Below are 21,270 nucleotides of genomic sequence, written 5' to 3' on the forward strand. Positions count from 1 at the left end.
TGTAGAGTTTGGATTTGGGGTGGTTTTTAGTCCCATTGTGACTCCCCAGCTCCTGAGCATCTCCTTCTTATCCACTGACCTTGTTCTCACATTGTCTCTCCCTTTTGCTGCTGCAGTTTAGCAACTGCCCAGCAACTTCTTCCCCTTGTGCAGTGTGGTGGTCACAGAGGGGTTCCCTCTGTCACTAATTGACTCAGCTTTGGTCCATCTGGTGTTGAGAGATCATAGAATCACACAGTGGGAGGGATTGGGAGGGAGCTTTAGAGCTCATGCAGTGCAACCCCCCTGCACAAGCAGCTCCCACCTACATCAGGGAGCACAGGGATGTATCCAGGAGCCTCCACACCCAGAGGGAGCTTCACCCAGAAGCCATCCCCTGCTACCCACACCTGGCCACACAACCCCCCTCCAAGTCAGTAGCACATGAATAGCCTCTCTGCCACCAGGCCAGCAGCTGGGATTGATGGCTCCAGCTCTATCTCATGCCCAGGAGCTGCTGTGCTGCAGGAGGGACCCCAGCAGGGAGCTTTGCAGGATGCTTCTCCCTCAAGTGACATTGCACCCTCACTCTGTTACTCCACAATGCTTGCACTGCAAGAAGCTGAATGGCAAATGAAGCTTGCCATGTGTAATGCATCACTCCCCTCTCCTCCTCAGGAGGAAAAACCCCCCACCCAGGCAGTTTCCTAGCAAGGAAGAGTGCCACTGCTATTTTTGACCAGACCATTGCCATGATTTCAGCCTTTTGCAGAGGGAGGATTCAAGGCAGGGACCTTGCCCAGCCTGACTTTCACTTACAGCCCTTCCAGCTTCCACTCCCTGCTTATTCTTCCCTTGACCTAGTTTCTTCCAGCTTGTGTTTGTGCTAATGGCACCTCTTGTGCTTTTTCCCCTTGGTGGGACTTAGAGTGATAGATTTGGAAGAAGGGATTTGATGCCTTAGTTGAGCAGGAGGAGGGAAGGTGAGGAGTCAGAGCTGATGTGACACAAGCAGCTGGAAGGTTGCTTGGAATCTCTTAAGGAAAGCTTTCCCCTTGCTCATGAGGTTGCCTTGCTTTCCTGCACTCAATTTATGGCCATGCCAAGCTGCTCTGCAAGTTGCATTTGTCTAGGAGAAGGAGGCTGCAGCTCTGAGCTGATGGGCAGCAAAGGGGTTTGGTTCAACAGCATCATCTCCTGACCTCCTGCCATCTGCAGCAGGGTTTCTCATCACCTGCCATGTGCTTAGAAGGTCTGGCTGCAGTTTCTTTGCCTGGTTTAAAAGCCCAAGAGCACAGTGCATTTACACACAGCTGCTTTCTACCAGGCTTTAATGCCAGCTCTGCCCAGGCAGCCACTTTCAAGCCCTTGCTAAGTCAGGCAGGGACATGTAGCATCATGGCAAGGGAGCTCATGGCTCACCCCTTGGAAGCATGGCATTGCTTCCTTCCTACCAAAGCAGAAAACATCCACCTTTAGATGTCACAGGGATTTCTCCCAGCCTCTGAGTCCTCCCCATGTGATGCCACTGACCCCCAGGGCTGCAAAATGCCCTGTAGACAACTGCAAGCTAACTGGCTGCTGCCCAGGTGAAAGCAGCTCCTCCTGAGCCCTGGGGCTGGAATGAATAACCTGGCTGCCTGGCAGAGGATCTCTGCTGCTCCCATGCCAGGTGCACAGGAGCTGTGCTGCAGCACAGAGCCATCAGAGCCTTTCTCCCCTCAGCTCCTTGGTGAGGAGCCCAGGCTGCCCAGGGAGGGTGTGGAGGCTCCATCCTTGGAGCTCTTCAAGCTCCCCCTTGGACACATCCCTGTGCTCCCTGATGTAGGTGGGAGCTGCTTGTGCAGGGGGGTTGCACTGCATGAGCTCTAAAGCTCCCTCCAAGCCCCCTCTGGATACATCCCTGTGCTCCCTGATGTAGGTGGGAGCTGCTTGTGCAGGGGGGTTGCACTGCATGAGCTCTAAAGCTCCCTCCAAGCCCCCCCTGGATACATCCCTGTGCTCCCTGATGTAGGTGGGAGCTGCTTGTGCAGGGGGGTTGCACTGCATGAGCTCTAAAGCTCCCTCCAAGCCCCCCCTGGGCACATTCCTGTGCTCCCTGATGTAGGTGGGAGCTGCTTGTGCAGGGGGGTTGCACTGCATGAGCTCTAAAGCTCCCTCCAAGCCCCCTCTGGATACATCCCTGAGCTCCCTGCTGTAGGTGGGAGCTGCTTGTGCAGGGGGGTTGCACTGCATGAGCTCTAAAGCTCCCTCCCATGCTGTGGTTCTATGCCATGAACTTGTCCTCACTCAGCCCTTCAAGCCATGAGCTGCACAGGAGGATCCCACAGCTCAGGGCTTTGGGTTGCCCCAGCTTTCCAGCCCTGCTCAGCTGCAATAGCCTCCCAAATGCATCAACTGGGGGGGTTTGGGGAGCATGGAGTGATGGCAAGTGGAGCTGATGGGAGCATTGCATCCCCTGCACCAGCATCAGTGCATGGAGCTGAGTTTGCTTTGAGAGCATCATTTCCTACCTCATCAAATCAAAGAGCATGAAAGCACAGCTCCATGCTTTGAGGAGCTTTGTCCCAGCAGCTTGTGCTGCAGCACAACTGCTTTTCCCTGGTCTTATTGGTCTGTTGTATAATCATGATCACTTAGAGACAACAAATGCCAGCCTTGGCTGAGGCATTGCATCAATCACAGCTTTCTCTGGTACCACCATGGCAGCAAGGTGAAGCCTTTGCAACATAAACCCAGAGGTCATACCCATGCAGAGCTCATGGGGCACTCTGCTTCTCTTCCCACTTAGGTGGGAGAAGGGTTCTTTTTGTCTACTTTGAGTGAAAAGATGCTGAATGAGAGCACTGGGGATGCTTTCCTCTCAGAACCTGCTCCCTACTGTGGTTTTAGCCCCAGATGTGGCAGGACCCATGTATTTCCCATCCAGTGCAGCATGTGTGATGCAGATCCAGCCTCTGAGATGAGAAAGACCCTTGCAGAGCAGCCTGCAAGCACCAAACACCAGCATATACTCATGAAGGGACTCCTTCAGATGGCAACTGATGCTGCCAGGTAGCTCCAGAGGGCACATCTTGTCCTGCCACTCTGGGTTTGTGTAGCTGGCTGTGCCAGCAGCTCCTTGGATGTGGTCATGACAGGATTGGCATGTTTAAAGCTCATGATTGGAGATGCTGCTGGGTACCAGGGGTTGGCAGAGGGAAGCTTGAATAAGGTGGCTGTGGGAAGAAAAAGGTACAAGCCCTTATGGGGTTCAGTCTTCATTTCCAAATGGGATTTCACAGCTCCCTTTGGCCTCAGGTTTTGTAGAGCAGCTGCTTTAGACCCTCCTGGAGCCTCCTGGTTTAGTGCCATAGAATCACTTTGGTTGGAAAAGACTTGGAGGCTGATAGTCCCAGCATTACCCCATGGTCTCAGCACCTCAGCTTTGGGGTCCCTCCAGGGCTGGGCACTCCCTGGGCAGCCTGGCACAGGGCTGACACCCCTCTGAGGGAACCAGTTGTGCCTCAGCTCCAATCTCAGCATCCCCTGGGGCAACCTGAGGCTGTTTCTTCTCCTCCTGTCACTTGTGACTTGGGAGCAAAGCTGGTCCAGCACAAAGACTGAATGGTGCTGCCTGAATGTTTCCACTCTTGGCTTAGCCCAGTCATTAATTAGCAAAGGCAGCCTCTAATTGGGGCCTCACTGAGCTGTATCTACTCAGGGTGATCTCCCACCTCCATCCCTTTAGCCAATTTGTTAGCTAATTGATAGGCTGTGCCTTTGAGTAAGGGCAAAGCAGGTGTGTGCCTGTCACCAGCATCATCCTCCTTGTTAATCCTTCTCCTTCCAGCTCTGGTTCCTGCTGCCTGCAGCTAATGAAAAGCCTCTTGGCCCCTGCTAAACAGCTCTCTGCCTCAATTAGTTAGCACAAGCTCTTTGGGAGCTGTGTTTAATTGGGGTTGCATTTGGTTGCATTCAGCTGGGGGTCAGCTTGCACCTTGGTTGCATTCACCTGGGGCTCAGCTTGCACCATAACTCTGCTCATACACTGCCCAGAGAAGGATGGCTACAAAACCTCATGCTACTAGCTAATAATTAGGCTTGATTGAGACATATCTAGCCTTTATAAAGCCCTGCATGCTCAAGGTGATCATAACAAGCTTGGGTTCTTGCACCATGTTCCCTCCCCATCCACAGGCCAGTTGCATGCTTTGTGATGATTGCAATGGTTTAATTGATGCTGCAAGTGGGAGATGATGTCAGGGCTCAGAGCAGCTCATTAGAGCCCATTAAAGCTCCTCTCTGAGAGGCTTCTCTGGAATTAGAGGCTTTAACCTTGTTGAGTTAAAACTCCAAGCCAAGTCAGGGCTGCTTCACTCTGAGGTTAATGTGCTTTGGCAATCCACTTTAGATTCCTTTCTCTGTTTCCCTTCTCAGCTGCTGCAGTGGGCTCAGGATAAAGCAAACCTGCTCCTCCTGAAAGCCTCCCTGCCTCAGGCTGGTCCATGCACATCTTGGTAGCTGTTGGCATACAGTTGAGCAGAGATGTGGGGTTGTTTTGCCTCCTTCTTGTTCATGTAGCACATCCCAAGCTCAGCCTTGAGCCAAGACTCCCCTTTCACATACCTTGAGCCCTGCATCCCTGCAAGCTGCCTTTGGTCCCATCCACTTGACTCACTGCCACACTATTGCATTCCTTCAGGGAGGGAGGAGGAGGAGGATGGATTTGTTATCTACAAAGCTGACCTGGCTGTTGGGGGGATGCTACATGGCCAGGTCCTGGTAGGGTGTGATGCAAAGAGCCACAGAGCAGCTGGAGTGCAGGGAGCAGCACTCACCCCCCCCAAATGTGATGAGTGGAAGGAGATTTGAGCAAAGGCTTAGGAGTGGTTTATTTATAGCATACAATGCAAAGGGATTTGGGGATTAGAGCTTTGTTGTGAGGGCATCCTTTAGCAAGTTGGCTGATGCTCCCAGCCTGTGCTGCTGTTGAGCTGGGGAGAGCAATCCCCTGCAGCAGCACAGGCTGGGGGTGAGCTGCTGGAGAGCAGCTCCAGGAGACAGAGCTGGCACTGCTGGGGGAGAATCAACTCATCTGGAGTCTGTGTGTCCAGTGCTGGGCTCCCCAGCTGCAGAGAGGCCAGCACAGGGCCAGCAAGATGCTCAGGGCACTGGAGCATCTTCCTTGAGGAAGAGGAGGCTGAGGGGGGAGCTCAGCACCACTGACAAGCATTTCAAAGGTGTCTGTCAAGAGGATGGGCATTTAGTGATGTGGTGAGGACCAGGTGAGGCTGGTGACACAGCTGAGGTCACACAGGGAGGCAGAAGGATGGGTAGAGCCCTGGAGTGATTGCTCTGTAAGATATTGCCTCATCTATCTGTCTTGATGAGGCAGAACAGCAGCAGTAGGTGTAACAGAGCTGTAATGTGTGCTTTGCCCAATGCAAATGAGACTCTTTGCCTCCCAGATCCCCTCTTTAGGAGCACATTTCCATCCCAGCCATGGTAATTGCTTGCATGGAGGATGAATGAATTCCCTGGGCTCTGAAACACAAAGCCAACCTGGCTGCCTGTGGGGCTTGGTGTGCTCAGCACCTGCAGAAATGACTCCCTAAGCAAGCAAGGCTCAGGGCAGCCTTGGTTGGAAGGGCAGGGATGTTACCTGAGTGATGGCAGAGGTTCAAGGCTGAGCAACAAGTTGCAAAGCAGGTGACTGACTCAGAGGTGTTGACCCAGAGCAGGTTGGAGATGGGCAGAGGGTCTGTGTCTGTCCTCCCCAGCACAGCACTGAGGGCTTGGTTGGTTTAGGTGTGGAGCATCCCTGAGCACCAAAAGGCATCATCACAATGGGAGCCCTAAATGCCTCCTGCTTCCTCAGGGATGATTTTTAACCTCTACAAGGGGTTTGTGGGGGCTTGCCATGTGGGATCAAGTCTGCTGAAAGCAAAGGGATGCTCCTGGACTGTTCCCAGTGGGGAGGGAGGGAAGAGCTGAGCCACAGGATTCCCTCCTGGTTAGCAAAGAGAGTTTAAACCCATGTGGGTGTAGTTCAGCTTATCCTCAAGTGGGGATGGAAGGGAGCTGGTGCCTTGTGTCCTTGCAGCAATCTGTTGTTGGAGCTGGTGTGTTGCTGATGGGTGACATGAAGAGAAAGGAATCAATCTGCTCTGCTCCAAAGCCACTGACCTGGATAAAATAGCCCAGGTAGCTGTTAACCCTGATGGGCTCCATCTGAGCTCATAAATGTTGTGAGATGATGAGGCATCATCTCCAAAGATGATGAAGCATCCCTCCAAAGCATCCCTCCAAAGCAAGCATCCCTCCAAAGCAAGCATCCCTCCAAAGCAAGCATCCCCCCAAAGCAAGCATCCCTCCAGAGCAAGCATCCCTCCAGAGCAAGCATCCCTCCAGAGCATCCCTCCAAAGCAAGCATCCCCCCAAAGCAAGCATCCCTCCAGAGCAAGCATCCCTCCAGAGCATCCCTCCAAAGCAAGCATCCCCCCAAAGCAAGCATCCCCCCAAAGCAAGCATCCCTCCAAAGCAAGCATCCCTCCAGAGCATCCCCCCAAAGCAAGCATCCCTCCAAAGCAAGCATCCCTCCAGAGCATCCCCCCAAAGCAAGGATCCCCCCAAAGCAAGGATCCCCCCAAAGCAAGGATCCCCCCAAAGCAAGCATCCCCCCAAAGCAAGGATCCCCCCAAAGCAAGCATCCCCCCAAAGCAAGGATCCCCCCAAAGCAAGGATCCCCCCAAAGCAAGCATCCCCCCAAAGCAAGCATCCCCCCAGAGCAAGCATCCCCCCAAAGCAAGCATCCCCCCAAAGCAAGCATCCCCCCAAAGCAAGCATCCCTCCAAAGCAAGCATCCCTCCAGAGCAAGCATCCCTCCAGAGCAAGCATCCCCCCAAAGCAAGCATCCCCCCAAAGCAAGCATCCCTCCAAAGCAAGCATCCCTCCAGAGCAAGGATCCCTCCAAAGCAAGGATCCCTCCAGAGCAAGCATCCCTCCAGAGCAAGCATCCCTCCAGAGCAAGCATCCCTCCAAAGCAAGCATCCCTCCAGAGCAAGCATCCCTCCAGAGCATCCCCCCAAAGCAAGCATCCCCCCAAAGCAAGCATCCCCCCAAAGCAAGCATCCCCCCAAAGCAAGCATCCCTCCAAAGCAAGCATCCCCCCAAAGCAAGGATCCCTCCAAAGCAAGGATCCCTCCAAAGCAAGCATCCCTCCAGAGCAAGCATCCCTCCAGAGCAAGGATCCCTCCAAAGCAAGGATCCCTCCAAAGCAAGGATCCCTCCAAAGCAAGGATCCCCCCAAAGCAAGCATCCCCCCAAAGCAAGCATCCCCCCAAAGCAAGCATCCCCCCAAAGCAAGCATCCCTCCAAAGCAAGCATCCCTCCAAAGCAAGCATCCCCCCAAAGCAAGCATCCCCCCAAAGCAAGCATCCCTCCAAAGCAAGCATCCCTCCAAAGCAAGCATCCCTCCAAAGCAAGCATCCCTCCAGAGCATCCCTCCAAAGCATCCCTCCAGAGCATCCCTCCAGAGCATCCCTCCAAAGCATCCCTCCAAAGCATCCCTCCAAAGCATCCCTCCAAAGCATCCCTCCAAAGCATCCCTCAGCTGACAGAGCAGAGGTGACAAATCCATCTCCAAAGCCAGGGGACCAAATGGCACAAGTGAAAAGCAGTGGCTTGAGGAAACAGATGGCTTTAGTGACAGATTGCCTGCCCTGGCTCACACTAGCAGCTCAGTGCTCTGCAAGCTGCCAGCCTCTCATGTCTGCAGCATGTCTGCCATCCCCTTCTGCTCTGCAAAGCCTCCTGATTGATTCACTCCCAACCCCAGGCAGTCACCCTCAGCTTGGCTTTGGCTGTTTCCATCAGTGCACTGGGGCAGAGTGATGCTGAGGTCTGTGTAGCATAGGCTGAGCTCTCCTTTTGCTTTTCAGCCCCCTTTAGCTGCTAACAAGGAAAGCCAAGGAGCTGTGGGGATGCACCCACTGGGTGAGCTGGCTGTGTGTTGACTTGCATGTGTGGTTTGCAAGCAGAGGTCAGTTCAGCTGCTTGAGGAGGGTTTGAAGTTGCTGGGGCTTGTGTCTGGTTCAGGCTCTCAGCTCTGTGTTTCCAGGCAGTGCAGGGTTGGAATCCATCTCTAAAGGGGCAAAACCCAGTATCTGGGGTGGTTTGGGAAACTCCTTTGGCCTAGGAAGAGCTTTGAGTCCCCCTCAAGTGCTGTGAAGGTGTAAGAAAGGAGCTGATGGATGGCTCAGCCACAATGTCCTGGGAAAGCTTTGAGTTAAAGGATGAAAGCAATGCAGCTCTCTTGCTCTAGTGGCCTTTGAGCCATGCAGAGTGATGGGGCAGCAGTCATTGCAATGCAAGGTTAATGCTTTAGCCAAAGGATGCTGCTAGAGCCTGTCCCACTTGTGGGAGCTTTGGCAATAGAGAATGCAAAGCAGTTTTGTTGCTGTGCTGTCATTCCCAGTCCTTTCCCCCCAAGGCTTTGCAGGGCTGTCTCCAAAAGCTGGCACACAGCAAAGGTGCTCCTTGGATGCTGGTGAGCAGCAGAGCCTGCCTGTGCTGTAAATATAAAGCTCTGAGGAAGGATTTAGCTGAACCCAGCAGGAGCCAAGTGGGTTTGGCCAAGAGCATCATCTCTTGTAGCTGGACATCTCACTGCTCATGACCTTTGGTACCACAGCCTGCAGCTCAGCTCTAAGGGACTGTGCTTTGGAGATGCAACTTGCTTCATTCCCAAGCATCAGCTTGGGTTTTAACCCCTGCTTGCTGGGCCCCTGGAGGCAGGAGGTGATGGTTGGCATGTCCTCAGGGATGGTGATGATGGAAGACTGCAGTTGCTGCCCTTGGCTGTGCCCAGATGGAAGCAGGGGGATGAGGACAAAGATGTGCCTTGCTCTCAAGAAGGAGCTGTGGCTGAGCTTGGAGCTGAGGCAGAACTGTTTCCCTCAGAGGGGTGTCAGCCCCTGTGCCAGGCTGCCCAGGGGGCTGGGGCAATGCCCAGCCCTGGAGGGATCCCAGAGCCACAGAGCTGAGATGCTGAGGGTAGTGCTGGGCTCAGCAAGGTGAGCTCAGGGCTGGGACTGCAGCAGCTTCAAGGGCTTCTCCAACCACAATGATTCAGTGATGCACTCAATTGCTTGCCATGGCAACAGCTTTGTTAGAGGGATGTTGTGCCCCAGGGAGCAGTGGGTGCAGCTGAAGGGTGGAAGAGGAAAGGCACTGTACTTGCAGCACATCCAGAGGTCACTCTTTGAAGTGATGGAGCCATCAGAAGAAAGGCAAAAGGAGGCTTTTGTGCTAAGTTGGGAGCAGCTCTCACTCAAGTGCTTGGAAGTTGAGTGCAGAAGCAATTGAAGGGCTTCAGTCATAGTGCTCTGACTTATGCCTTTAGTTCCATGGCAGCAAAAAGCAAGCTGCAGTGCAAATCCCCTGGATGCACATTGGCCATAAAACCATCACCTTACCATATGGCAGTGGCCATTCCCACTTAGCCATGGGTGGCCAAGCTGGTCCTGAGCATCCCTTTCAGCCCAGGTTGCTGGGTGAGGACAGGCTTTGCTGCTTCTTGCACCCTTCAGGTTGAAGTTGTAGCTCTCAGGGCTGGAAGAAATAAAAGCCTCCCAGCACTTGAAGCTTCAGTGGCTGCAGGGAAAAGCTGCTTTGGGTCCATCTGGTGCTTCAGTGCTTAAGGATGAGGGAGCAGTTGGTGCTTTGCCTTCACAGGAGATGTTGTCCCATTGGGAGGATTTGGAGCTGTTTGTGCTTTGCTCACAGCTCCCTCCTGCAGCAGCTCTTTCTAGGCAGGGGCTGGCCTGAAAATGCAGCTGCAAACAATGGGAACAGCTCTATAATGAGGAGCAAACACTTTCTGCCCTTGCCAGCATCTCAGGAGGCTCCAGCCAACCTCAGCCTGCCTCAGGTCACAAGCATCCCCCCACCCCTTGCTTTGGCTTTGGGGGGGATGCTGCTTGATGGATTTGAAGGTGCATGAGAGCTGCTAATCAGCTCATTTGATACACCCCATCCTTCCCTTGCCATTACAAGTGCAAATGCTCCCTCCAGCCTCTTTGCTGAGGTTGCATGGAAACCTGGAGCAGGATGAGTGCTGGGGGGGATCCAGGGGCTCCTCTGGCACCCTCTCTGGAGGTTATATTGGAGCAATATTGCCCATTGCCAGTCCCAGGGCTGGAGGCTGAGCTGTGCTGCTGCAAAGGAGATGAGCAGAGGTGATGGAGAACAACTCATTAAAGGAACCAGTGGGGAGAGCTTAGGAAGGCAGATGGTAATTACCATCCAAATGAATCCTGCCACTAAGCCAATACCCCCAGGTCCTTGCTGCTGGTGCTCAGGGAGGACAAATGCAATCCCCCCATCACCCATCTTCTCTTTCCACACCATCTGCTGCTTCCTGAGGGCACTGGCCAGGTTCTTGCCTTGACCTCATTCAACCTGGCTCTAAGTGGTCCCATCTCAGAGCACTGACCTCATTTCACCTGCACACAGTGCAGGTTGTTGCATGCTCTGAGTGGCCTCACACTTGTGCTGGGGCATTGCCATTCAACCCACCCCATCCTCTGCCCATACCCAAACCATTGCAAATAGAGGCTCTCACCCAGCTTCTGAGGCTCTGCTGTTGTGCAGGGTCTTGGGAAATGAATTGATGCTGATGGTTTGTGGTCAGGGGAGAAATGGACCTTGGTGGGAGCACCCAGGGATTGTTCCCTCCAATAAATAAGTGAGGCTGGTGGGTCAGAGCTTGTGGCAGGCTGCTGCCAAGCACCATCCCTGAGGCAATTCAATGTGCTGGCCTGTTGTGCTTCTGTGTCAGTGATGCCAGAGTGAAGCTGTTGACCAGGGGAAGATGTGGGGGTGTGAACTGGGCTGCACTGAGTGAAGGGGGCTGCTGTCCTAGAAGATGGAATCACAGCATGGGAGGGAGCTTTGGAGCTCATGCAGTGCAACCCCCTTGCACAAGCAGCTCCCACCTACATCAGGGAGCACAGGGATGTATCCAGGGGGGGCTTGGAGGGAGCTTTAGAGCTCATGCAATGCAACCCCCCTGCACAAGCAGCTCCCACCTACATCAGGGAGCACAGGGATGTGGCCAGGGGGGGCTTGGAGGGAGCTTTAGAGCTCATGCAGTGCAACCCCCCTGCACAAGCAGCTCCCACCTACATCAGGGAGCACAGGGATGTATCCAGGGGGGGCTTGGAGGGAGCTTTAGAGCTCATGCAGTGCAACCCCCCTGCACAAGCAGCTCCCACCTACATCAGGGAGCACAGGGATGTGGCCAGGGGGGGCTTGGAGGGAGCTTTAGAGCTCATGCAGTGCAACCCCCCTGCACAAGCAGCTCCCACCTACATCAGGGAGCACAGGGATGTGGCCAAGGGGAGCTTGAAGAGCTCCAAGGATGGAGCCTCCACACCCTCCCTGGGCAGCCTGGGCTCCTCACCAAGGAGCTGAGGGGAGAAAGGCCCTGATGGCTCTGTGGTGCAGCACAGCTCCTGTGCACCTGGCATGGGAGCAGCAGAGATCCTCTGCCAGGCAGCCAGCTTATTCATTCCAGCCCCAGGGCTCAGGAGGAGCTGCTTTCACCTGGGCAGCAGCCAGTTAGCTTCCAGCTGTCTACAGGGCATTTTGCAGCCCTGGAGGTCAGTGGCATCACATGGGGAGGACTCAGAGGCTGGGAGAAATCCCTGCACAGCTCCTGAAGGGCAAAGAGAGGCAAAGGGCCTTTGTGGGGCTTGGTGCCAGCAGCTGTACAGGAGCCAGCAGCATGCCCAGGAGGGCAAAAAGGCCAAAAGCATCCTGGCTTGGGTCAGACATAGTGATGGACCCATTGTGCTGAGCTCTGGTGAGGCTGGGAAGCTGGTTGGAAACCCTGGCCTTGTAAACACATCTCTGACAGCTTTCAGGGCTCTGTTGTCCAGAGCTCCATCCCCATTACCCTGCCTCTGGAGGCTCCTTGTGTGGAGCCATCCCAAGCCCAGCTGGATGAGCCCCTGTGTGCCCTGCTCTAGGTGGTGCTGCTGCTCTGGCAGGGGGGTTGCACTGCATGAGCTCTAAAGCTCCTTCCCAACCCCTCCATCCCCATCTCCATCCCCCTTGGGAACCCAAATCCCCCCCTACATGGGAACCCAAATCCCTCCCTACATGGGAACCCATCTCCATCCCCCTTGGGAACCCAAATCCCCCCCTACATGGGAACCCATCTCCACCCCCCTTGGGAACCCAAATCCCTCCCTACATGGGAACCCATCTCCACCCCCTTGGGAACCCAAATCCCTCCCTACATGGGAACCCATCTCCACCCCCTTGGGAACCCAAATCCCTCCCTACATGGGAACCCATCTCCATCCCCCTTGGGAACCCAAATCCCTCCCTACATGGGAACCCATCTCCATCCCACTTGGGAACCCAAATCCCCCCCAACTTGGAAGCCCATCTCAGCCCTGTTTGCAGAGCTGCTGGTGGCCTGGAAGCCTTTGTCTGAGCTTTGCCCAGAGCTCCTTTGGAAGAGAGAAGGCCAAATGAGGTTGAAGAAGAGCAGAAGGGATGGAGGGAATCTTCCCTCGTTATCCCAAGTGGTTTTAACTGTTATGAAAGGAGGAATAAACTCTTGAAGTCTCAGCAGAGTGAGGCATTAATGGGATCCTGGCTTTGTGTGTGTGGGGAGAGCAGAGGCATCACTGCCATGGCATCCTTTGGGTGGAAGGAGCATGGAGTGGTGATGGACTGACCTTATGCTTGACTACAAGCTCCAACACACAGTGTCCACGTGTCCCTTGGAGATGTAACCTGGAGGCACTTGCTTGATGCTCTCAAGTGACTCTCCCATCACTTGCTGGGTGTTAGGTTGATGGGAAGAGGTGGGAAATCCTTCACCCTTTCCCTCATTTGTCTCCTCACAGGTGTTTACAAAGTATGGGAAGTGCTACATGTTCAACTCAGGAGAAGAAGGACGACCTCTCCTCACCACAGTCAAGGGTGGAACAGGCAATGGGCTGGAGATCATGTTGGACATACAGCAGGATGAATACTTGCCAATCTGGGGAGAAACAGGTGAGCTTTTTCTTGTCCCTCTCCCAAACATGCTCATACTGTTGCTTTTTAACCCATTCCCATCTCACCTTTGCCACCCAATGCCTAAAGCAGCTCAGCTGGGACAAGGGTGGGCACCTGGGGGTGGCAAGAGGTGTGGTGGCACCTTGAGATGCTCCAGCATTGTCCCTACAGAGGCATCTGGGTGGCCACATTCAATGTGGATCTCCAGCTGCTGTGTTTTCCACCTCCTTTATCCTCCTCCTCCTTCATCCTCCTCCTTTATCCTCCTCCTCCTCCTCCTCCTCCTTTATCCTCCTCCTCCTCCTCCTCCTCCTTTATCCTCCTCCTCCTCCTTTATCCTCCTCCTCCTCCTCCTCCTCCTCCTTTATCCTTTATCCTTTATCCTCCTCCTCCTCCTCCTCCTTTATCCTCCTCCTCCTCCTTTATCCTTTATCCTTTATCCTCCTCCTCCTCCTCCTCCTCCTTTATCCTCCTCCTCCTCCTTTATCCTCCTCCTCCTCCTTTATCCTCCTCCTCCTCCTTTATCCTCCTCCTCCTCCTTTATCCTCCTCCTCCTCCTCCTTTATCCTCCTCCTCCTTTATCCTCCTCCTCCTCCTTTATCCTCCTCCTCCTCCTTTATCCTCCTCCTCCTCCTCCTCCTCATCCTCCTCCTCCTCCTTTATCCTCCTCCTCCTCCTCCTCCTTTATCCTCCTCCTCCTCCTCCTTTATCCTCCTCCTCCTCCTCCTTTATCCTCCTCCTCCTCCTCCTCATCCTCCTCCTCCTCCTCATCCTCCTCCTCCTCCTTTATCCTCCTCCTTTATCCTCCTCCTCCTCCTTTATCCTCCTCCTCCTCCTTTATCCTCCTCCTCCTCCTTTATCCTCCTCCTCCTCCTCATCCTCCTCCTCCTTTATCCTCCTCCTCCTCCTTTATCCTCCTCCTCCTCCTCCTTTATCTTCCTCCTCCTCCTTTATCCTCCTCCTTTATCCTCCTCCTCCTCCTTTATCCTCCTCCTCCTCCTTTATCCTCCTCCTCCTCCTCATCCTCCTCCTCCTCCTCCTTTATCCTCCTCCTCCTTTATCATCCTCCTCCTCCTTTATCCTCCTCCTCCTCCTTTATCCTCCTCCTCCTCCTCCTCCTCCTTTATCCTCCTCCTCCTCCTTTATCCTCCTCCTCCTCCTTTATCCTCCTCCTCCTCCTCCTCCTCCTTTATCCTCCTCCTCCTCCTTTATCCTTTATCCTCCTCCTCCTCCTCCTCCTTTATCCTCCTCCTCCTCCTCCTCCTTTATCCTCCTCCTCCTCCTCCTTTATCCTCCTCCTCCTCCTCCTCCTTTATCTTCCTCCTCCTCCTTTATCCTCCTCCTCCTCCTTTATCCTCCTCCTCCTTTATCCTCCTCCTCCTCCTCCTCCTTTATCTTCCTCCTCCTCCTTTATCCTCCTCTTCCTCCTTTATCCTCCTCCTCCTCTATCCTTTGCAAATGAGTCTCTTGGAGCCCCTTTCAATCTTGTGCATCCCTTCAAAACTCCACATTTCTTGGTGTGGTGGCTGATTTTGGGGGGTTTCAAGAGACTCCCACAGCCCCAACAATGGTTTCCAGTTGCATAGACAAGAGCTTTGCCTTCCAGCCTTCCAACTCATCCTCCAAATCACCCTGATGTGGGCTGAGGGAGGGAATTGCTGAGCTGTGGTGTGGCTTGGAACCCTTCCAAAGGCAAAGCAAGTGCACAACAGAGTTGGGGAGATGATGGGCAGCATCTCCCTCTGATGCTTTGTCACTTCTGGGGAGCTGGTGGGAGCAAGAAACCACCCCACTGATGATGTGGCCATGGGATAGTCTTGAGTCCCTGTTGGGTTTGGGGATCCCTTTGAGGTTCCCTGTGGAGACACAGAGCTGTTGTAGCTTTAGACTTGCTTTTTGGAGCTGCCCTGAGGAGGAGAAGGAACCCACTTAGGAATGAGCTGCCTTCAGAGCTTTTCTGTCCTTGCCATGTTGGGAAAGGTGGATGAGTCCAGGCTCATTGCACAAAGCAAGGGGAGAAAGAAAGATGAGGGAGGAGATTCAACCAGGTCTTGTTGTTGTCTTGTGCAAGGGAAAGCTGAGCAGGAGAAGCTGTGGCAGATGGGATGCCCATCCCTCAGAGCTCAGGGTGGGATGGCAGCTTCTGCTCTTCTCCCTCTCTTCAGACCACTTTCAAATGCTTCAAGGCATGGTCCTGTGCTCTAAGAACCAACCCCAGGGCCAAAGCTGTAAGCAAATGTGATGTTACAGACCCAGGTAAAACAGCTCCTTGACTTTGGAGCTTGTAGAGCATGAACAAGCCTTGCAACAAGGGACTTTTGAACCCTCCACACTCACTCAGTGCTTTGTACAAGTTGTCTCCAGCCTTCATCCAGCTCTCTGGACACCATGAGAATAAAGATGTGAAGTGTGGTTGCCATGGAAACATGTCACTGAGCTCTGAGGAGGTAAAGGGAAGGAGTTGATGCTATCCAAATATTTGCATAATACTGGGAATGTGTTTGGAATGAATCCTCAGCTGCTGCCACTGGGGACTGCACACAGTGAAGAGCTTGGTCAAGGGCACACAGCTCTGGTGGGGAGAGATGTGGAAGGGGCTGCCCAGATGAGCATCCCAAACCCCAGCTGGATGAGCTCCTGTGTGCCCTGCTCTGGGTGGTGATGCTGCTCAGGCAGGATGATGCTGATCATATACTTCAGGTACACTCTGAAATGCTCATCTTCATCATATCAGCCTGGAAGCTCTTTGTCTGGAGCCATCCCAACCCCAACTGGATGAGCTCCTCATATCACCCTGGAGGCTCCTTGTCTGGAGCCATCCCAACCCCAGCTGGATGAGCTCCTGTGTGCCCTGCTCTGGGTGATGCTGCTCAGGCAGGATGATGCTGATCATATACTTCAGGTACACTCTAAAGTCCTCATCTTCTCAATCATATCAGCCTGGAAGCTCCTTGTCTGGAGCCATCCCAACCCCAGCTGGATGAGCTCCTCATATCACCCTGGAGGCTCCTTGTCTGGAGCCATCCCAGCCCCAGCTGGATGAGCTGTGTGCCCTGCTCTAGGTGATGCTGCTCAGGCAGGATGATGCTGCTCAGGCAGGATGATGCTGATCATATACTTCAGGTACACTCTGAAGTGCTCATCTCATATCACCCTGGAGGCTCCTTCTCTGGAGCCATCCCAGCCCCAGCTGGATGAGCTGTGTGCCCTGCTCTAGGTGATGCTGCTCAGGCAGGATGATGCTGCTCAGGCAGGATGATGCTGATCATATACTTCAGGTACACTCTGAAGTGCTCATCTCATATCACCCTGGAGGCTCCTTCTCTGGAGCCATCCCAACCCCAACTGGGTGAGCTGTGTGCCCTGCTCTAGGTGGTGATGCTCAGGCAGGGGGGGTTGCACTGGATGAGCTCTAAAGCTCCTTCCCAACCCCTCCCCATCCTCTGCTGTTCCAGGTGGGAATCACAATGCCCCCAAAAAGAAAGCTCAAGTGCATGGAGGGAAAATGAAGGATGGGAAAGGTTTGGAGCAGGGAAAACTCTTTTCCAGGAGCTGAGGAGGAAAGCAGCAGCCACAGCCTGGGAGTAGTGTAGGTGGAAGCTGCAGCCAGTCATACACATGGCACAGAGGCTCCCAAATCCTCTGGTTACTCATCTTTGTCTCACAGGCTGAGGTGCTGAGGAGTGATGGAGCTGCAGAGGGTGTTTGTTTGATTGCACTTGACAGGGGAAGTGACAGCAAAGCAATGCAAAGAGAGGAGAAGGAACTCTGTAGCTTACTGCTTGGATGGGGAAGGGAATCCCAGTGCTGCTTCATCTCCCTGGAGTGGCCCAGTGACCTAAGAGAGCAAGAAATTGGGACTCACTCATGCACCAGGGCTGGAAATGAGCCATGGGAATTGTTCTGTGGTTGTGGTTGAGGACTTGGCAGCTAAAGATGAGCATCCCATGGCAATCTGGGTGGAAAGAGAAGAGAGGTGAGAAATGCACTTGGCCATTGCACTAAGCAGCAGCATGAAATCTAAAGCCCAAGGCTTCAACCCACTTAGGAGCCTGGCAGGTGGTAGCAGCTATTGTTGAGCTCAAAGGCACTGGCTACAGAGCTTTGGCTGTGGGTCACCCAGAGAAAGGGCTGAAGGTCATTCCCTTCCCACCCAATCCATTGCAATTTGGCTTTTTGGCTTCCCAATGGGACTCTTGGAAGGTCCCACTGGGTCCCACATGCTCAAAAGCATCTGTTGGTGGCCAGAGGGAGCTCCCCCTGCAGAGGACTGTGGTTGGGGAGCTCAAGGATGAAGCTGGGTGCTGGATGCTCAGCCCTGCCCTGGGCATGGCTCTGGGGGGAGCTGAGGTGTGTGTGGCAGCTGGTATCTGCCTGATGAGCTCTTTTCTGCTGAAGGTGAAGTTTTCAGGGCTGTGTTGATGGATCTACTGCTTGCTTTGTGCTTTGGGACTTGCTTTGGGCAAGGGAGGTTGGACTAGATGATGTCTTAAAGGTCCTTTGCAACCCTTGGTGAAGGTTGGGGTGCTCCAGGCATGAGTCCAAAGGGATTTGCAGCACAGATCACCCAGATTCACTCTTTACTTGCAGCACCACTTGTGGCTAAAGACAGAGCTGTTCCTCCTCATTGCTCACAACAGCCCTTGGGGTGCAGCAGCTGAGGCTTTTGAGAGCAAGGAGGGCCACTTGGTTTAGCTCAGGGGTCAGCTGTGCCTTCCTCCTCTCCCTAAAGCATCCCCAGCTCCAGCTCTGGCTCTCCAGCTGTGCAACCTCTGTGCACAGCACATGAATAAGCTCAAGCCCTGCAGCATTTGGTTTGCCAGCTGTGGAGAGGCACAAAGCACTCACTGTCATGCACTTCTGCATGTTAACATGATTAGTGGTGGCTCTTTATAAACCCAGGCTTCTTTTTGCCTCCAAGACATGGGATGCAAGTGGAGGAGGAGACAGCCTGAGCTAGGTCAGGGCTGCAAACCCACCAGGCTCCTGGCATGGGCTGGAAATGAGCTGGGAGTGGAGGGATGGAGAGATGGGCAGCAGCAGGTATGAGCTGGGAGTGGATGGAGAGATGGGCAGCAGCAGGTATGAGCTGGGAGTGGATGGAGAGATGGGCAGCAGCAGGAGAGGAGCTGGGAGTGGATGGAGAGATGGGCAGCAGCAGGTATGAGCTGGGAGTGGATGGAGAGATGGGCAGCAGCAGGTATGAGCTGGGAGTGGATGGAGAGATGGGCAGCAGCAGGAGAGGAGCTGGGAGTGGATGGAGAGATGGGCAGCAGCAGGTATGAGCTGGGAGTGGATGGAGAGATGGGCAGCAGCAGGAATGAGCTGGGAGTGGATGGAGAGATGGGCAGCAGCAGGTATGAGCTGGGAGTGGATGGAGAGATGGGCAGCAGCAGGAATGAGCTGGGAGTGGATGGAGAGATGGGCAGCAGCAGGTATGAGCTGGGAGTGGATGGAGAGATGGGCAGCAGCAGGTATGAGCTGGGAGTGGATGGAGAGATGGGCAGCAGCAGGTATGAGCTGGGAGTGGATGGAGAGATGGGCAGCAGCAGGAGAGGAGCTGGGAGTGGATGGAGAGATGGGCAGCAGCAGGAGAGGAGCTGGGAGTGGATGGAGAGATGGGCAGCAGCAGGTATGAGCTGGGAGGGGATGGAGAGATGGGCAGCAGCAGGTATGAGCTGGGAGTGGATGGAGAGATGGGCAGCAGCAGGTATGAGCTGGGAGGGGATGGAGAGATGGGCAGCAGCAGGTATGAGCTGGGAGTGGATGGAGAGATGGGCAGCAGCAGGAGAGGAGCTGGGAGTGGATGGAGAGATGGGCAGCAGCAGGTATGAGCTGGGAGTGGATGGAGAGATGGGCAGCAGCAGGTATGAGCTGGGAGTGGATGGAGAGATGGGCAGCAGCAGGTATGAGCTGGGAGTGGATGGAGAGATGGGCAGCAGCAGGAGAGGAGCTGGGAGTGAATGGAGAGATGGGCAGCAGCAGGAGAGGAGCTGGGAGTGGATGGAGAGATGGGCAGCAGCAGGAGAGGAGCTGGGAGTGGATGGAGAGATGGGCAGCAGCAGGTATGAGCTGGGAGTGGATGGAGAGATGGGCAGCAGCAGGAGAGGAGCTGGGAGTGGATGGAGAGATGGGCAGCAGCAGGTATGAGCTGGGAGTGGATGGAGAGATGGGCAGCAGCAGGAATGAGCTGGGAGTGGATGGAGAGATGGGCAGCAGCAGGTATGAGCTGGGAGTGGATGGAGAGATGGGCAGCAGCAGGAGAGGAGCTGGGAGTGGATGGAGAGATGGGCAGCAGCAGGTATGAGCTGGGAGTGGATGGAGAGATGGGCAGCAGCAGGTATGAGCTGGGAGTGGATGGAGAGATGGGCAGCAGCAGGAGAGGAGCTGGGAGTGGATGGAGAGATGGGCAGCAGCAGGAGAGGAGCTGGGAGTGGATGGAGAGATGGGCAGCAGCAGGTATGAGCTGGGAGTGGATGGAGAGATGGGCAGCAGCAGGTATGAGCTGGGAGTGGATGGAGAGATGGGCAGCAGCAGGAGAGGAGCTGGGAGTGGATGGAGAGATGGGCAGCAGCAGGTATGAGCTGGGAGTGGATGGAGAGATGGGCAGCAGCAGGTATGAGCTGGGAGTGGATGGAGAGATGGGCAGCAGCAGGTATGAGCTGGGCTCACACCACTCTCTCCACAGCCACAGCTTGTTGGCTTTGCAGTGCCAACTGCTTGACCATAAGCTCATCCCAGTTGAGGTTCCTCTCCTGCTGGTTGGAAACACTCAGCTCCCTTCTGCTGTTTGCCTTGGGTGTATTTATAGAGAGGATTCCTTGCCTTTCATCTCAGCAGAGCCCAAGCTGTGTTGGATTGCTCCCAAGGCTCCTCTTGCCATCCCAGCAGCTTTGCTTGTGCTCCTTTCCCTGCCTTGAGCCATGCTGGTTGAAGTTCCAGCTGTCAGGGCATTGCTGGGATGCCCTGGCTTGCAGGCAGCATTCCTTGGTGGGTGTTGGCAGCCTAAGAAGGGAGCTTTGGGTGCTGGAGAGGGTGGCTGAGCTCACATCTGGAGTGAGGGAACTCCATGAGCCATGAGATTTCTCCTCTAAACAGGATCACAGAGTGGGAAAGGACCTCACAAGAGCATCCAGCCCCACCTCTTGCAGGTTCTCCTTGCTCAGGGGGCACAGGAATGTGTGCAGGTGGGTTGGGAACCTCTTGAGAAGCCTCCACACCCTCTCCCTGGGCTCCCTCACCCCAGAACAAACATCCCCTCAACATCTGACCTGTAGGGACTGCTCAGCATTGGTAAGGTCATCTCCCAGCCTCTTCTCCAGCCTAAACAGCCCCAGGGCCCCTTTCCTCAGCAGGAACTGTCTTGGTGCTTGCTGGCCAACACTTTGAGCTCTCAATAGCAGGGAAAGCATTGCCCTGACTGATGGAACTGAAGCCCTTGGGCTTTCACCTGCCTCTGCTCTGCCAAAGGAGCTCTGTCCTGGCAGTTTGGCATCTTGAGGCTCCTCCTTTGCCATCAACACAAGTGGTTCCTTAGCTGGTGAGTTCCCCAAAGTGCTCTGCAGTCACCTCACCCCAACACACTGAGATGAAACAGCCACAACCACAGCTGGCAGGGCACTAAGCCATGCCCTTGAGCTTTCCTCTGCATGGTACAGACCTCTGTGCCCATCACCTGCCTCCAACCAGCTTTGTCCACCAGCAGGGATGATGCACTGTGAACTCCAGAGCTCCAACCTGGCTTCATGCTCCAGAGCTGGGAGCAGAGTCTTGCCTGCAGGAATGTGTCCTGGAGAAGGGGGACCAGAGGAAAAGAAGGACTTGGAAGCTCATTATAGCTGCAGGAGGAGAAAAGCAAGCAGGTGATGGGGAGGCACAAGCCTGGCTGGAGAGGGAAGCCTCCCACCACTCTGTTCCTTGCAGGATTTGGGGATAGTCTTGCCCTGGTAGGATTTGGGAGCAGATCTTGGGTGATGCTGAACTGATGGGAGCTCTAGAGCATCCTCCAGGCTGGAGAATGAAGCACAGAGGAGCTGGACCTGGCACAGCTTCATCTCCCAGCCTGGAGGTGGTGATGGGGTCACTTCATGGGCTGCTGACCCACCCCAATCACCTTTTGGCTCACTTTGGGACCTTCATACCCATGGATTGCCCATTCCCAGAGGGGTGTTGGGATGCAGAGGGGCTGCAAACTATCCCTGGCACCTCTTTGGAGCTTCAATTGATAAAGCC

General features: G+C 54.4%; 1 protein-coding gene across 1 annotated transcript in view; it reads left to right on the top strand.

The window, feature by feature from the left end:
* LOC104557525 (acid-sensing ion channel 2) overlaps window positions 1–21,270 on the top strand; it is a 314,024-nt gene that overhangs the window by 274,732 nt on the left and 18,022 nt on the right. The window contains exon 2 of the mRNA XM_062016739.1: window positions 12,885–13,035. Coding sequence (XP_061872723.1) covers window positions 12,885–13,035 — 151 coding nt within the window. The remainder of the gene's footprint in view (window positions 1–12,884; window positions 13,036–21,270) is intronic.

This window comes from Colius striatus, chromosome W (genome assembly GCF_028858725.1).
Source record: "Colius striatus isolate bColStr4 chromosome W, bColStr4.1.hap1, whole genome shotgun sequence".
Classification (NCBI taxonomy): domain Eukaryota; kingdom Metazoa; phylum Chordata; class Aves; order Coliiformes; family Coliidae; genus Colius; species Colius striatus.